Source organism: Tasmannia lanceolata, unplaced genomic scaffold (assembly GCF_043159265.1).
Source record: "Tasmannia lanceolata isolate RefF3 unplaced genomic scaffold, GAP_Taslan_0.1 ptg000025l, whole genome shotgun sequence".
NCBI lineage: Eukaryota > Viridiplantae > Streptophyta > Magnoliopsida > Canellales > Winteraceae > Tasmannia > Tasmannia lanceolata.
The window spans coordinates 10,534,466-10,552,106 of record NW_027518702.1 but is presented as its reverse complement, the minus strand read 5'-3'; the positions used below and the strand labels follow the sequence as shown (position 1 = coordinate 10,552,106).

The window sequence follows — 17,641 nt, the reverse complement described above, 5'->3', positions numbered from 1 at the left end:
TCAAGAAAATGTAAAGAAAATAGCTAGAAATTGTTAAATCTAATGTTCAGTTGGAGAGAAAGTAGATGGAAAGTTTACTATATTCACATTAGGCGTTGTGTTTAGGCCAAGTCAGGCCCATGTCCATCTAGGGCTCTACTATGTGGTCCACTGCCCATTCAATATGCAATATTTTAAAGAGCAAAATATTATAACTAGAAATATTATAACTACCATATTTTGTCATTGTATAAAATGGAACAGTAGCAAATTACATGATAAGCTACCTAGAAAGATAGAAATGTATTAAACTACATCATAAGCTCTACCTACAAAGAGCATGGATGCCTTTACCATCTCAAACAGTTTATTCCATCCAAGCTTATTAAAGTACATCTAACTACATACATTTACTTATTTAACATAAGCCGGATAAGTGAATTGTGTATATCATATTCAATACCTTGCAAGAAAGATATTCTCAAACATATGAAATTTCATTCTGTCCCCTCTCGCAGATCTGTAAAACAAATCAAATTAGAAACTGAATAATATGACAATGAAAAAAGGAGAATTTGTTGAGCCCATTAAAATTGGATCAATGAAGATAATTATCTCACAAAAAACCTAAAATATATGAAGATCATTACCTCCCAAAAAACCCACAAAAACCCCGTAAAATCATATCATGAAGATCATTATCTCCAAAATGCCTCGCAAGAAATCATTATCTCCAAAAAATCATCCCATACACCTTGCTAGCACTACAAGGTGTCCGGTATGTGTCTTCGAAAAAGGCTTTTATTAAGAATCTACCATGCAATACGAAGCATTTCCCCCGCATATTTTTGACTTAAGCCTGCATTTGTTTTTTAATGGCCGCAAAATTTATTGGAAAGATAAAAACCGACTGAGATGGGTGATTCAAAGGAAAAAAAACAAAAGGATATACTAGGTATAGACAAAGAATATAGGGAACAACACTCAGGGGGCAGGAAATCAAACAACTCCAAGCCCTCCTTGGAGACCTTCTCCCTAGTCTATCAGTCTCTATTGACTTAAGCCAGCATTAGGCATTTTCCATGTGAACTAGAGTTTTTTTTTTTCTTTTCATCTACTCAATTCGTTAGGTTAATTTGGAGAATGTGTTTGATGTATTATACTATGATTTTCACAACATTTACTAAAAAATTGAGTGGTGTATTTACCACCTTTCTGAGATCTTACAATTTTATTTTTTTACTCCAGTTGATTTCAAGTCATTAAAAAAAGTTCAAGTTGATTTCAAGGCACTATTATTGAAAGTCATTTTGAAATATTTTTTTCAGTGAAATAAAAAAATGGTGGTCATTGCTTGATCGAATTTGCAATACCAGAGGGCAAATTGTGGCTAGGTTACAGTGTAGGAAGGTGCTGGGCAATCTATACTCGATGATTAAGAATCTATCATATAAAAATACTCAAATCATGTTAAAATTTCACATCATTACTATAATACTCATGTATGAATCCAAAACAATGAAAGAAATGAGGAAAATATCAACATGTCATCCAAAATTCATGCTTGATAAAAAAAAAAGAGAAAACGGTTCCTACACATATGTGTAGATAAGTTATCTACACACTAGCTTAAAATACAGTGGGGGCCACATTATTTGGGTGATTCAAACCATTCATTTTTAAGGCCCTCACATAGATATGGTGTCCACAAAAAATCAGATCCATAGAATCATCCTAACCATTCGAACTGTGGAGGCAAAAAACGGACTAATTTGTGAAGGTTTAAAGACATCCATTTTACCTCCACAAATCGTAGGGTTGGGATGATCCTATGGATCTGATTTTTTGTAGACACCCTATCTATGTGAGGGCCTTTAAAATGGATGGCTTGGATCACCCAAACAATGTGGGCCCCCACTGTATTTTAAGCTAATGTGTAAAGAACTCTCTACACATATGGGTAGGAACCGTTTTCTCAAAAAAAAATTATAGAAAGCTAGCTGATAAACAAAGATACCCATGCAATTCATAGAAATTCACATGCGGTTGATCCAATAGTCATGCTGTGCAGGGGCACTGCCATACAACTCACTGGAATCAATACATGCTACTCTCTGAAGGTGTATCGACATTCGAGAATTATGGGGTTTACTCTGAATTGCAAATTTCTGAGAACTTTGCTCAATAGAATTGGAAGATGAAATGAGCATTGATAAGTAATCTATTTTAAATATCAATGGTATGAAAGTCTTAGATCAATATAATCATGAGCCAAATTGACTGAGGACTGAAATATTCTGGATCTTTAGTGAAAGTAAACTAAAATCAAATTCTAAGAAGCTAGTAGAATTCAAATTAATTTAATGAGATAGACCTACTCCTTTTTTCAAATTCGATCAAAGTGAGTCTCCCTTGATATGAATCTCAAGGGGATCCAAGAGAGATCTTATGAAACTTCACAGATCAAAATAACAATACTCATGAGTATCAATATGAAATGTCTGTAGATCTATATTCTCCATTGAATTTCTACAATACGTACTGGAACATGAGACATAGACTCAAGATTGCTGAAGAGGTTATTCGTCCGGTCCCCCAAGTCGGTTACCATAAATCAACCCCCATATATCTTAAATCGACCATTATGAAAACTTGGCAGTGCAAATATCAATAGCCTAAATTTAGGGCAATGATAAATCGACCCCCCATATATCTTAAATCGAGGTCGATTTAAGATATATGGGGGTTGATTTCGCAAAATTTATAGTCAAAACGCGTTATAAGGGGAGCTTGCATGTAATTTCAGGGGGTGAAAATATCATCGCCCTAAACCAAATCCTTTTTAAATTTTTATAGCCACCTTATAAATTGTTCAAACTTTCTGGTTTGAGTAGAAAGAAAGCAGTATTCTAGTGGGAATTGATATATTTTCTCCTGTTTCTTCCTTGGGCCAGCCCCTTGTAGTGTATAAAGGGCCAATAATAAATACACTGCAACGGGCTGTCCCAGGGAAGAAAAGGGGCGAATATATCACTTCACTATTCCATGGTGCTGGGTCCCACAGCGTTAAAATAAATTAAGTGAAAAGACCGAAACGAAATCTCGGCGTAAGTGACTCTCATGGAAACATTACGCTCCCACTATTCTGGAGAACTTTCAAAACCCTAGAAGTATGATAATATTTGCACTGCCAGTGCTTGATAATGAGACGAACTTACCTTGTCTTTTCATTTTTAATTGGCTACCGAGAGGTTTTTTGGAATTGTAATAGCTCTATTTTTTTCTGGAGAAATTGTAACAGCTTCTGACACTTCTTCACTAATAAAAGACAGAGTGAGCTCATTCCGTTATCAAAACATGTAGTGGGAGTATCAACAGATCCTAGAATCGGAATATTAGAAGTTTCGGAGATTTTGATAATGAGACGAACTTACCTTGTCTTTTCTTTTTAGCCATCGGAATATTAGAAGTTTCGGAGATTTTGATAATGAGACGAACTTACCTTGTCTTTTCTTTTTAGCCGCCGAGAGTTTTGAGTTTTGACCTCTAGCTAAAAATAAAAGACAAAGCGAGTTCGTCTCATTATCAAAAGATAGCCCCTAAGGATCAGAATCTTTGAAGTCTTTCGAATCCAACAGCAGTAATAAGGGTAGAGAAACTCTCTCTCTCCCTCTCTGTCTCTCTCCCTCTCTCTCTGTTATATCAGAAACTGAGAAAAAAAAAAGAGGAGTGAGAGGACTTCCATTTTTTTTTTCGCCCTCCCTTTGGTTATCGTCACCATGTGTGGAATCCTCGCCGTTCTGGGTTGCAGCGACACTTCTCAGGCAAAAAGGTCTCGAATCATCGAACTCTCTCGCAGGTATAATCTCTCTCTCTCTCTCTCTCTCTCTCTCTCTCTCTCTCTCTCTTATATTGTTGTTACACATTTTAGAGGGATTTGGAAAACAATATACAGAACTGTTAAAAAAGAACCCATTAAAAAAAAGAACTGTTAGAAAGAATGAAGACGTTGCATGTGAATTATATCAAATTAAATAACGGGTTAGATGTGTTGTGTAATTCAGTTTCTTGAAGATAGTTTGAGTCTCCCAACATGCAAAGGGAATTTTTTTTTTTCCAGATTCTATGAAGCTATGCTCAATCTGATCTTTCAGTGTGGTTTGTTCTACCAATCCTAGATGATGATGTAATTGGGTATACTTTAAGAATGCCCAACATGCGCTGCATAGACTCCGAGGGTAGTGGAGACAGGCATTGGATTTGCCTGGAATTACCTCGGAGAATAGTGGTAAGTAGTATTTGGTTGCGCGGCATAGACTCAGAGATTAAGGGAATAAGTAGGGGGTGTCATTACGAATAGAGAGAGCACAATTCTCAAGATTTTCAAGCAAAATTCCACATTTTTTGTGGAATTTGGTTTGAAAGTTGTAAGGAGGGAACAAGAAATCCACCTTAGCTGTCACGCCCCGACCCCACTGTGTAGATATTGTCCGGTTCTGGGTCATCTACCCTCCCTGGTTTTTTTTTCCAGCAGCACTAACCGTGCCCGACTAACTCCGCGGGGCCCGCCCCTTTGGAGATGCTGAAAACGCGACTACGTAGGGAGAGGAGAAATCCACATATATAGCCCAGTAACTTTTCCTCCCTTTTTGATCTGGGATCTTTCATCAGCAGTCATGGAATAATTACCTAAGAGACATCCCATGGATGTCTTCGGGGAGTTCAATGCAATATTGGCAACCAAATGAGGAACGGCATCCCAAATCCAAACAAAATCCAGATGGTTGCCGGGATTTTTTGCAATCAAACACATAGGGATTTTGCTTGGCATTTGGGTGCTACACAAGCAAAATTCCCCATTTGGTTTCCAATATAGTATTGAACTCCGTGGAGAATCCATGGGATGTCTCGTGGGTAATTATTGCATGACTACTGAGGTGGCATTCTTGTCCCCTCCTTATGACATCGATGCCAAAATCCACAAAAAATGTGGCAAAGGACTGCAATGGAGGTGAAGGAATCCATATGAAATAATTGGTACATGCACCACAAACAGCCGGGGTGTGCTAGATAGCAAGGATAAGAAGGGAAAAGAAAGAGGAAGGAAAAGGAAAGAGAAAGAGAGAGGAGGGAAGGAGAAGAGAAGAGAAGGTAGGGAGGAGAAAAGAAAGAGAAGATAGGGGAACGTGTGCACCTTCGGGTGGGATCAGTCCTATTTCATTTCAGCTACCTTTATGGACTATATTTTTCTGCCCTCTCCCTCCTGATCAGCCATCCTTTCACCCATCTTTTGTCTTGAGATTACCCTACTATAACTACGTGATTTTTGGCTCTACTGTATTATTTCCTTTATTTTTCAGATTGTAGACAGACATTTGAGATTTTGCTGCCCTATTTATGAATATGCTCTCTTTTGATATGAGACTATTGCTGCATCATTTGTTTGGAATGAATTATGTTTGTTGATGAATTTTCTTTCAGGTTAACTTACAAGTGAAAATCCTAGTAAGCTTTGATCAATTTCTGAATACTTAATCTGACTTGGATTGGTAGTGCTGATTTCAATCGAATGTTTAGACAGATTATGCTCCTAAAAGTTCTCCAAAGAACCCTCAAACCTTGGGTTTGCATCAATAACTAAAATAAAAACGGCACCCTAATGCTCATGATGGCCCCACCATCCTAGCTAACTTGTTGATTCCTGTGAAAGATGCTCCCATCAATACTTTGTTGGATTTATGATTTTCTCAGAGGAGTCGTAGTAGGTTTTAACTTCCACGTCGCATATTCATTAGAAGCCAATTCCGTTTCTGCTGTGCTGATAGTTGGTGTTGGCTTTTTGCATTACATATTTTGGAGGTGACCCTGGTGTTAGGTGGGACTCACCTTCTTATTGTTGGAACTTGGAACTATCATAACTCAGAATCAGTAAAAGAAATTGTTTGGACTATATTGTCAGATTTTTCTTTTGATAGTTTCATCATCAAAATTAAAGTTTCTAGATGTTATTATTAGTTGCATTATTTTGTGAATTCACGTTCATTTTTCTCAAGCAATTTTTTCCTCTTCTACTGTGAATAGGCATTCCATTAATTTTTCCACAAACAAGATATGCACCTAACTACTTTGGTCTTTGATGTTCTCTTTTTTCAAACTTAGGTTGCGGCATAGGGGTCCTGATTGGAGTGGCTTACATTGTTACAAGGACTGTTACCTTGCTCATCAACGATTGGCTATTATAGATCCGACTTCTGGAGATCAGCCACTCTTCAATGAAGACAAAACAATCGTTGTCACTGTATGTGACTATAGCTTTGAGCTTTTTCTTTGATCAGTTGCAAACATTTTCCGAGAACCTTTTATGTTAGAGGCTTATCTGTTATATCATTTTCCGCTGATTAATCTGATGCTGACTTTGGTTCACATTTGTAGAAACTCTTATTATTAAATTTCCAATAAATCTGAGTTATTAGCTTCTTGGTTTTTTCATGTAAAGTTTCTGGCTATTTGTACCTCTAGGTTAATGGTGAGATCTATAATCATGAGGAACTAAGAGGAAAGCTGACGTCTCACCAATTCCGAACTGGCAGTGACTGTGAAGTGATTGCTCATCTTGTAAGTAATTGGTAACTTATTGATATTTTTATAGTTCATTAGCGAACCATGTTGGGATGAGAAGCTTGCACTTTTTTGTATCCTGCATTATGCCATTCATTCATGGCTCATTTAAAAAAAAAAAAAACTGATGCTAATGGCAATCGGTGATATGTTTTTCTGTGTTTCTGTAACAGTATGAAGAATATGGAGAGGATTTTGTGGACATGTTGGATGGGATGTTCTCCTTTGTTCTCCTTGACACTCGTGACAAAAGTTTTATTGCTGCAAGGGATGCTATTGGGATTACCCCACTCTACATGGGCTGGGGTCTTGATGGTAAGTTACTGTGATTTGTATGGACCCCAAAACCTGAATGTTATAGTGTTATACATCGGGGCTGGCATAAATTTACACTCATATAACTCTTTTGCTTCAACTTTAAATTGTTTGATAAATCAAATGAGACTAGAAAGAAGAAATGGATAAATGAAGCAACAATTATTTTTGAATGGTGATATAATATTGTTAAGGCATCAAAGAGTGAAAGGTCAAAATAAAGCATAAAAAGTATACCACAAAGCTCCTCAAGGAGGGAGTTAGTCAAAAGTTTAGATCTCAGCTGTGTCAATTCCGAATCGTACAAGCCGATCCAAGTGCGTGAGTTCAGCTCTTACGATGGGAGACCATCCACAATAAAAAGGCATCCAAGAGAAGATCCACCGATTCAAAGTCGCCTTGTTTTATATTCTGTATTTTAATTTAGTCTCTGTAAGCTTGTACTAATGTGTTGTAACATTTAGAGGGTGCTGTGTATCTATCTCTCATTAAAGAGAGCACCAAGGTACTTATAATCAATTTGGTATCAGAGTAAAACCTGGGTTCAACATGTTGCAGTATGATCCCTACAGGGGGGAGAGACATCTGTTCAAAAGATCGAAACTCTGTTTTTGTTTCGGCAATAACTCTGAGCTTTCGTTTCTAGAGAAGTTGACTCTTTTCTAGCCCAGTGGTGTGACTCCATCGAGAAACTATTTGGATTAGTGTGATGCTCTTCTAGTTGGGATTTAATTTGAGCTAAGTTGGATGTATTATTTCTTGAACATCGTGGCTGAACTGATATAATTTATCCACTATTTGAGTTGATGTCATGAATTTTTCTCATTTTGAAAATGCCAACAAGATACAAAATTTTTATGAGTTTGTTTATGCATGCTGCATATTTTAGGGATTTGATATTCAAGAATGCATATATTTAAATAATGATTTTTACTTAATAGCCACTTCCATCTTTTCCAGGATCAGTTTGGTTTGCTTCAGAAATGAAAGCTCTTAGTGATGATTGTGAACGTTTCACTGTCTTCCTTCCAGGGCATATATATTCTAGCAAACGTGGTAGGCGATCTATTCTATAGAGTTAATACTTTTCAGTGCTCTTTTGTAAATTTAAAACCCGTAAAAGTTTGATAGCATTTTCAAACATGATAAATTTAGTTTTTCCCTTATTGCATGGCTTCTGTCTTTCTTTTTTTTTCTGAATTAATATATTTAAATTTTCAAAAAATAAAAAGGAAAAATTGGCCGGTTTATTGAAGTTTGCTTTCCTTTTAGCCATCGAATTTAAAAAGTTTTGCATAACACCTGCCATTATGGCTGCTGTGTGATTTTCTTTTGCACGTATACTAATACTTTTTTTTTTTGATGTTGAAATTAATGCTTTGTTTCCTTTTTCTTATTTGTTTAACTTGAGAATGTCTGCAGGAGCGCTCAGAAGATGGTATAATCCACCATGGTATTTGGAACAGATACCGTCAACTCCTTATGATCCCTTAGTTTTACGTGAGGCCTTTGAGAAGGCATGCCCTGAATCTTTCCTACATTTTATAATTCCGAATGTTGCTGATGATTTTGTGTACTTTTGGGTTCTTCTAAAACATCTCTATTTTCTTTTTACTGTATAAAAGATTTATTTTCTCAGAAACAATTGTTGGAAACTTTTAATCATAGCTACATGTGTTAACTGTTGAGTAAATGGAAATCATGAAAGCATAAACCGTAAGTTTCAACATTTTGGGGCACTCTAGGGAAGGAAGAGGTCCCTTTTGCTCCACTATTTCCATCTCTAAAATAGTTGTATTGATTCATGAGAGAGACACAAACCCCTTTTACTGAGGAGGTAGGATTCCTAATATAGATAATGCAGGATAAAACCTCCCACTTATAGAACATACGCATCACAAAGGAATCAATTTGATTTTTCAACTAAGAAAAATATAACTAAACAGCCATTCAATATGTGTGTGAACAATGGGGGTGGACTTTGGTGCATGGTCCATCCATAGCAAGGCCTAGCAGATAAATGCTTTGGATTATTGGCCGCCGCTTGTACTTCTGTGCACATGAATCTTTTTCTTTTTTTTTGAAAAGCCACTCTATAATATAATGTCAGCTACCAAGTTATTTGGCACTTTCCACTAATGAAAAAGGAAGAGACAGAGAAAACATGACAGCTTACACATGACTGTGCACATGAATCTTGTAACACCCAATAACATGCCTTTTCTTAAATTAAAATAAAAACAGGGCAACGTCGCAATGATAAATCATGCCTGATGAAGGTTAAGTGGACTAACATCGTATCTGGAACACATAGGAGATGACTTATTTCATATATGGAATTATATAAATCATTAATTTTCTGGTCCATCTAACCTTTATTAATTCATCAGTCCATCTAATCTAATCTACACTAATTTTCATTCATAAATATTATGTTTTCATACAATTCACAAAATAAAATTAAAAAATATATATATATATATATATATATATATATATATATATATATATATATATATATATATATGAGGAATAAGATTGTACGCTCGACCGTACCTAACTTTAGGTACGGTAGAGTGCCAAATCACATGGGTCCCCCATTTTTGGTGGGCATCTAAACCATTCATTTGCAAGGCCCCATCATAGATAGGGTGCATACCAAAAATCAGCACCATTGAATCATCCTAACCCCTCCAAAACTGGAGGCCAAAATGGGCAGATTTGTGGACAAACACTGTCTGTCCATTTTGGCCTCCACAAATGGATGGGTTAGGATGATCCTATGGAGCTGATTTTTGGTATGCACCCTATCTATGATGGGGCCTTGCAAATGAATGGTTTAGATGCTCACCAAAAATGTGGGACCCATGTGATTTGGCACTCTACCGTACCTAACTTTAGGTACGGTCGAGCGTACAATCCTTTTCCTCATATATATATATATATATATATATATATATATATATATATATATATATATATATATATTTTCACCTGCACATACCTGTGATCTTTCATTGGTGCAGATTTGATCATCTTTATTACAGAGACAAGTGTTTTTGTTCTTTAACCTTCCATATTCCCATTTTGAATACAAAGCAACGGTCTTTATGTATTAAGAGTTAAAGCTGTAATAATTTTCAAAAAAAGAAAAAAGAAAGAAGAGTTGAGGCTGTAATTACAGAGAGTATCCCATCAACCTCATCATTTTCAGGATAATGATAATATTTTTCGGAAGTAAGTCATTTTTAGGATGATGAGAATACTTTTAGGCAGTAATATATGTGTTCTCTAATCTATTGGTATAGGATAACTTTACAAGGGCTGGAACCTTTAAAAATAATATACTATTAAGAGGTTATAAACTAAAGGACAGTTCATAAGTAATTTAATTCTTAGAATCTGGTCACTGTTTTGCAACATAAATTTCGAAAGTGTGCACAGCTCTTTCTTTAAAATATAAAATTTTGCTCTACTGGTTCAATTAGTTCCCTGTTTGACATCTCAAGATTTTTATTTTCATGTTTTAACATTCAAGAAAATTTCAGCTTAAAATACACATTTTCATGTTTTTCTTACATTTTTTTTCTTTTGAGTCACGCAGGCTGTGGTTAAGAGACTTATGACGGATGTACCCTTTGGTGTACTCTTATCTGGAGGACTTGACTCGTCACTTGTTGCGGCTGTTGCTTCACGCTATTTGGCAGAATCAAAAGTTGCTAGACAGTGGGGATCACAGTTGCATACATTTTGCATTGGTTTGCAGGTCATTATGCTTCTTCCATCTGGCATTACCATGTGTCAAAATCTGTTAAATTATTAATTTCTTTCCTTTGGGAGGTGCTTTTATGAAAATTGCTTTGGACTGTGCGATATATTTTTCTGTGATTAAACATATACTCTGCCAAGCTATATGCTACTGCAATCCGATACAATTTTGCAAGAATGGAAAAGTGATTGTGCTCGGTTGAGTAGATAAGCTTATCTACTCGGTCGGGCAAAAAACTGTGGGCACCCACATTGTTTGCGTGAAGCAAAGCATTCATTTGATGGGCCCTGACATAGATAGGGTGTGCCCCAAAAATCAGCTCAATAGGATCATCCCAACCCTTTGATTTCGGTTGGTTAAAATGGACGGGTATAATTTTCCACAAATCTGTCCATTTTTAACCTACACAATTCGAAGGTTTAGGATGATCCTACGGAGATGATTTTTTGGGCACACCCTATCTATGTCAGGGCCCATCAAATGAATGCTTTGGATCACTCAAACAATGTGGGCCCCCACTGTTTTTTGCCCAACCGAGTAGATAAGCTTATCTACTCGACCTAGCACAATCACTTTTCCCTTTGCCAGAAAATAAGTATGAATAATGATATGGTAACCGAGTTGGGGACCAAGAGTGGAAGCCAACAAAAAGCCTCTTAACACTTAGATATCTTTCTCTTGATTTTTGCATTTTTCCTCCACGAAAAATGGCAAAACTACCCTTCCCATCCCAAGGATTGAAATTTCGGTTTCATAGCAGCACTCAATAAGTGTTACTTGGAGAAAATTTACATTTATATGCGGGCTTATTCTCTAACCATTTATAAAGTACAGTCATGTGAACTTGTATTTACACTCATTGCACGGATAACATACGATTTGAGACCTAGTGGTACGGTTTGAAGCTCTTCGATATTTTCAAAATATAGTGATTTTATCACGACATTTTGTTAAAATGAAAAAAATCCCAACATAATCCTGAGATTGAAAAAATATAGCAATATTTTCATTTTAATCATTTACTGCGTTAATATCGCTATATTTTTATGATATTTTTATTTTATATTATTTTCTTAAATTATATTTTTTATATAGGGAAATGATATATTTGCCCCTTTTTTTACTTGGGACAGCCCCTCTAGTGTGAAAGAGTAGTCACAAGACTCACAACTCATAAGTACACTAGAGGGGGTTGTCCCAAGTAAGACAACATACGATTTGAGACATGGTGGTACTGTTTGAAGCTCTCCGATATTTTCAAAATATAGTGATTTATCCGACATTTGGTTAAAACGAAAAAATCCCAAAATAATCCTGAGATTTAAAAGGGTAGTGATAAATTGACTCCCAAATATCTTAAATCGACTCCCTATGTGTCTATCTCTCTCCTCTTTTTCTCTCTAACCCAGAGGAGAGAGAAAGACACATGGGGAATCGATTTAAGATATTTGGGAGTCGATTTATCACTGCCCTTAAATAATATAGCAATATTTTCATTTTAATCATTTACTTCGTTAATATCGCGATATTTTTATGATATTTTTATTTTATATTATTTTCTTAAATTATATTTTTTATATAGGGAAATGATATATTTGCCGCCTTTTTTACTTGGGACAGCCCCCTCTAGTGTAAAAGAGTAGTCACAGACTCACAACCAACGTTTAAAATTTCGGTTTCGGTAACTGTTTCGGACCCCACCAAAAACCGAAATTTCGGATTTCGCGGTAATTTGGTTCCAAATTCCGGACCGAAATTCCGAAATTTTGTGACACTTTTTTTTTTTTAATAAATAATGTCTTTAAACCGAAATTTGGTAAATGGCGAAAAATTGAATTTCGGAAATTTCCGGTTTCGGTCCCCACCGGTATCCGAAATTTCGGTCGAAATTTTAAACCATGCTCACAACTCATAAGTACACTAGAGGGGGTTGTCCCAAGTAAAAAAGGGGGTGAATATATCACTCCCCTTTTATATATTTTTACATAATTTTATTTTTATTGTTTTTTCCCGAGAAAAATCCGAAAAGTAAAAAATAACCCGAGATTTTCCCTTGACGAGAAATTCCAGAGAATGATATTTGTGACTTAGGATTCCTGCGGGCACATATTAATTCAGAGTTCATTTTTTTCCCCAAATAAACCAATGTAAATTACAATGCTCTGGGAAATATATGCCTATATTACCAGACAAGATGTTATGTTTGAAAAGGCGAAAGGCCCAAAGCTCCAACAGGATTAAGCCGAATTATGTGGAATGGTATTATAATTGAACAAGACTCAAGGGATATTTATTCTTAACGCTGCAGTTCTATATTGATTAATGCAATACTTTTATAATTATAAATTATTCAAAGACTACTCAGATTAGTATAACTAATTATATTTCTAATTATACGCTTCTTATCCAGGGCTCGCCTGATCTCAAAGCTGCCAAAGAGGTTGCAGATTATCTTGGCACTTATCACCATGAGTTTCATTTCACGGTGCAGGTAATCCTTGTCTTATCCATGACCTAAACAAAACCAAATAATATATTGGAACTGGATGTGACTTTATACTAACGTTGGTTTCTATTCTATATCAGGAAGGCTTAGATGCGCTAGAGGAAGTTATTTATCATATTGAAACATATGATGTGACCACTGTTAGAGCCAGCACTCCAATGTTTCTGATGTCTAGAAAAATTAAATCCTTGGGTGTAAAGATGGTTCTTTCTGGGGAAGGTTCTGATGAGATTTTTGGAGGGTACTTATACTTTCACAAGGCACCAAACAAGGAGGAGTTACATTTGGAAACATGTCGAAAGGTAATCCATGCAATGATTTCCCTTTTTTATATCACTTAAGAACTGGTATTCATAGTTTTTCAAATAAAAAAAGAAAAAATCTAGTATTCATATTTCTTTGTAAAGATCTCAATGCACTTTCCCTCGTGCTTGAACCAAAGTTGGTAGCATTCATGATTAATGAGCCAACTTGCAGTATAATTTTACATAACAGTAGGTACATAACAAGTACAGAAGTTCAATTCATAGATGTAAATATGGGTTATAAAAGTTGGATTTCATACATAGATACATGTTGGAAAATACCGTGAGGAGTATTTTGGTCATGTTATCAAGCACATTATTTAAACCATTTATGCTCATTTCCAAAATTAATGAATTATTTTCTCCCCACGTGTGGCTGCCTTGATTGTTTTCTGTCTGTTTCTCTCTCCACATTACTACATCTGATTTTTAGGGTTTCACCCTTTCTTTCTCACAATCCTCTTTTCTCTTGGTAACATGCACCCTGTTAGGTGTAATTTATCATTTAACTTTTGTGAGATTCTCTTAAAACATTAAGATAGACCCCACGACTTAAGTTAGGTGCAGTCACTATCCGTGATCGGTATCAGGTTCTAGTTCAAAAGCTGAATGTAAGGCCAGGACATCAGCCACAACTGGAATTACATGGATACATCTCCTATAGGAATTACATTTGAAGCCCAACATATATCCCCATGCAACAATTAGAGTTCAGTGAAGATGTCTCCGAATCCTTTATTCTGTGATAAAACCAAACACATCAAAATTGACTACCACTTCGTTTGAGAGAAAGTTGAGAAGGATGGAAGTGCTACCTTTGCTTGTTTCTACTCAAGATCAACTTGACAACCGATTCTCAGTTTAGACCAATATTATAACTTGATTGGCAACCCGAGAATTATTCAAAGGAGCGTTTCGGGGTTGTCAGAAAATACTGCATCATATATAAGCCATTGATTGTATGCTCGTTTTTTAAATTAATGAACTACTCTCCCCACGCCTGGCTCCCTTATCTCATTTCTCTTTTCCTTTCCTTTTCTGATCATTATTACATCTAATTTTACAAAGTAAACATCTAAGAATTGTACATAAATCAATAGCTGCCCCATACATTAAGAGAAAAGAACTGAACGATAGTCTTCTCACGAGCTCGAGCATTTTCAAATCTGTAACGGCACAAGGATATTCACAATAAGCTCCAACAAGTACTTGTTTCATAAATATTGGCTTAACAGAATTAAATAGATAGACTTCCCCTCGTATCGACATCTCGGTCTTTTTCCTTTAAATAATATTTGCTGCCATTTTCAAAAAAAGAAGAAAATATACTTTCTGTGCCAAACATGATCCATCATGAATGCCTAGAAACTTGAAGTGGAGCAGGTTTATTTTTTTGTCTCGATTATAGTGTGATATCGACTTAAGAAACTTAATGCATCTATGCCGGCATGCAGGATTTATTTCGGTTTTTTTTTTCTTTCTGCCACTACCGTGTCTTCTCATGTGCAACTTCTTTCCTATTTGATATCTGTCTCCTACTAGTTTTTCCAGCGTAAATTTTTGAATTTTATTTTTATGAGAAGACACGGTATATGAAGGCGAGCGGATATTATGGAATACATAAGTTAGTACGTTATATCTTTAGCCTGCAATCTTCTTCCGTAATGTGGTAGGCTAATGCTTGCTTTTCAATTTTGTTAGATTAAAGCTCTTCATTTATACGATTGCCTGCGAGCTAACAAATCAACTTCAGCATGGGGTTTGGAGGCTCGTGTGCCCTTTCTGGATAAAAATTTCTTAAGTATAGCGATGGGCATTGATCCAGAATGGAAAATGGTAAGTGTGGGATTTCCAAAATTTTGCATTACATGACCTTCCCTTTACTATTGCATATAGTTCAGGACCTACGCTTGAAAATGAAAAAAAGAGTTGAAGAAAAACAGTAACACTGACTTGCAAGAGTGCCAAAACTGAACTATATGATGCGACAAACTAAGGGGTGGTTGAAACTGAACTATATGACTTAAAAGGACAGAGGGGTGGCTTTAGGAAAGCAGGGAGGGCAATTTCTAATCATTTATATTTTTCTTATCTTGGTCTTGAATTTGTAAGTTTTCTTTTATCGACAAACTAAGTCTGTCAACTTGTTTAACTGTTCTGCTGTTGATCACATCCACCAATTATAGGTTAGACCAGATCTTGGTAGAATTGAGAAATGGGTTCTGCGGAATGCATTTGATGATGATCAGAATCCGTATCTACCAAAGGTTTGTAGCGTCTTTGCTTCCACAATGTGCTTACTCTTTACTTTCCTCATCGTACTTAAATTAGCAAAATGATAATTTTCTTGGTTCTTAAAGGAGCTGACACTTTTGTTTGATTGTCTTATTATGCAGCACATCCTCTATAGGCAGAAAGAACAGTTCAGTGATGGAGTTGGGTATAGTTGGATTGACGGCTTGAAAAACCATGCCAATGAACATGTACTTGATTCTTAACTTTTTGGGTCTCTCTGTGCTGGCTCGACACTTTTCTATGATTCCTGTCTGAAACATTTAACTAGCGATACATGCTAGTTAAGGGTTGTATTTTTCTTAACTAGTGATACAAGCTACTAATGTGTCCTGTTTCTAATTGGCCAGGTTTCTGATGCAATGTTGATGCATGCAAGCTTCATTTATCCTGAGAATACGCCGACGACAAAGGAGGCATACTATTACCGTACAGTATTTGAGAAGTTCTTTCCCAAGGTGGGACTATTGTTTTTTTATTTTTTGACTTTTATGGTTTTAGTTCATTTTATTCTTTATTTCATTTGAAAATTTTGAAGAGCCCTAAACAGACAAATAATATTCTCTCAATCTTCAGATGGATAGTTGCTGCCAAATATCGTTCCATGATCTAACAAGTTAATGAAGGGATATAATTTCGGAAGGAAGACTGGCCACCTTTCTACCCTACAAAATTTCATACGCTTTTGCATATCGCAATCATCATCGCATCGCCTAAAAAAGAGGTTACTTGTTTATGTCTGTTTGTTTGGATTTCGAGAACCGATTGTACATCTAAAACTCATTATTGGGCTAAAATTAAACGTAAACTTGAATGCTATAATCCGTTTTGGACTCACAATCGGTTCTCACAATTCAAAACAATCAAGGCCTTTATTGAAATGATGTGGTGGTTGTGCTATGCAAAAGCACCCTACAAATTAGCAGGGTACAAAATTGCCTAGATTCTCATTAACAAAAGGGATTGAGAAATTTTATAGAAATAAATACTTAATCCATAAACCACTAGGTTTATTCTATGTAAAACTTGTTTTACTTTCTGCAAAACTTAAACACAGCATTTCTCAGTCATGGGAAAAGATAATTGTCTATGCTCATCCTTGATTTTCAATTTGCCGACAACCTCTTGTTAGTTCATCACAACAACAACAACAACAACAACAACACACACACACAAACTACTACTCATGTATGTATACTTGCTATTTTATCATAATTTAGCTGAGGCCATTGGTTTTCCTCTGGTTCTCATTCAGTTCTTCAATTCTTTCTGAAAAAGTTTCCAACACCATTGAGAAATTTTGTTTTTGAACAGAATCCAGCAAGGTCAACAGTCCCTGGAGGCCCAAGTGTGGCCTGCAGTACAGCCAAAGCATTGGAATGGGATTCAGCCTGGTCTAAGAACCCTGACCCATCTGGCCGAGCTGCTCTTGGAGTTCATTGTGCTGCTTACGAGGAATCAACGGGATCCCCACCAGTGATCAACGGTGCCAATTCGCCGCTTGGTTTCTCCCAGAAATTGCAGGAAGGTGTTACTGAGGCAACTGCAGTTTAATCAAGTATTCTACCTGACTGATTCGCCACACAAATTCATATCGTAGAAATGATAATTTTAAGTTTGTTATTTAACGACATTTAATTCGTTATTTTTTGTCATCAGTAAACCATCTCTCACAAAAATCATCTTAATCTTTTCTTCATTTTCACTGATATAAAGCTTATACTCTTTAAGCAGTTTTCCCATTATCCCCAAATGTACCTTCAACCTTATTACTGAACAAATGGTCTGCTCAATCACAAGATCTATTTTTACTTTCAGTGCAAGTGGCTGGAGACACTTGCTCAATTCTGGATTTGA

General features: G+C 36.0%; 1 protein-coding gene across 1 annotated transcript; it reads left to right on the top strand.

Moving 5' to 3' along the window:
- The first annotated feature begins 3,629 nt into the window (after positions 1 to 3,629).
- LOC143858299 (asparagine synthetase [glutamine-hydrolyzing] 2-like) lies at positions 3,630 to 17,607 on the top strand. The gene is made up of 14 exons (XM_077368949.1): positions 3,630 to 3,838; positions 6,139 to 6,277; positions 6,499 to 6,594; positions 6,771 to 6,912; positions 7,873 to 7,968; positions 8,335 to 8,429; positions 10,517 to 10,678; positions 13,092 to 13,172; positions 13,268 to 13,489; positions 15,194 to 15,328; positions 15,679 to 15,759; positions 15,889 to 15,975; positions 16,135 to 16,242; positions 17,099 to 17,607. The coding sequence occupies exons 1-14, from the start codon at positions 3,759 to 3,761 to the stop codon at positions 17,336 to 17,338; spliced, it is 1,764 nt and encodes a 587-aa protein (XP_077225064.1). The 5' UTR covers positions 3,630 to 3,758; the 3' UTR covers positions 17,339 to 17,607.
- Positions 17,608 to 17,641: the final 34 nt, after the last annotated feature.

Coding starts and splice junctions, on each gene's coding strand:
- LOC143858299 (XM_077368949.1), top strand. CDS start 3,759: ATGTGTGGAATCCTCGCCGTTCTGGGTTGCAGCGACACTTCTCAGGCA. Junction 6,913..7,872: donor CATGGGCTGGGGTCTTGATG/GTAAGTTACTGT, acceptor CATCTTTTCCAG/GATCAGTTTGGTTTGCTTCA. Junction 13,490..15,193: donor ATTTGGAAACATGTCGAAAG/GTAATCCATGCA, acceptor CAATTTTGTTAG/ATTAAAGCTCTTCATTTATA.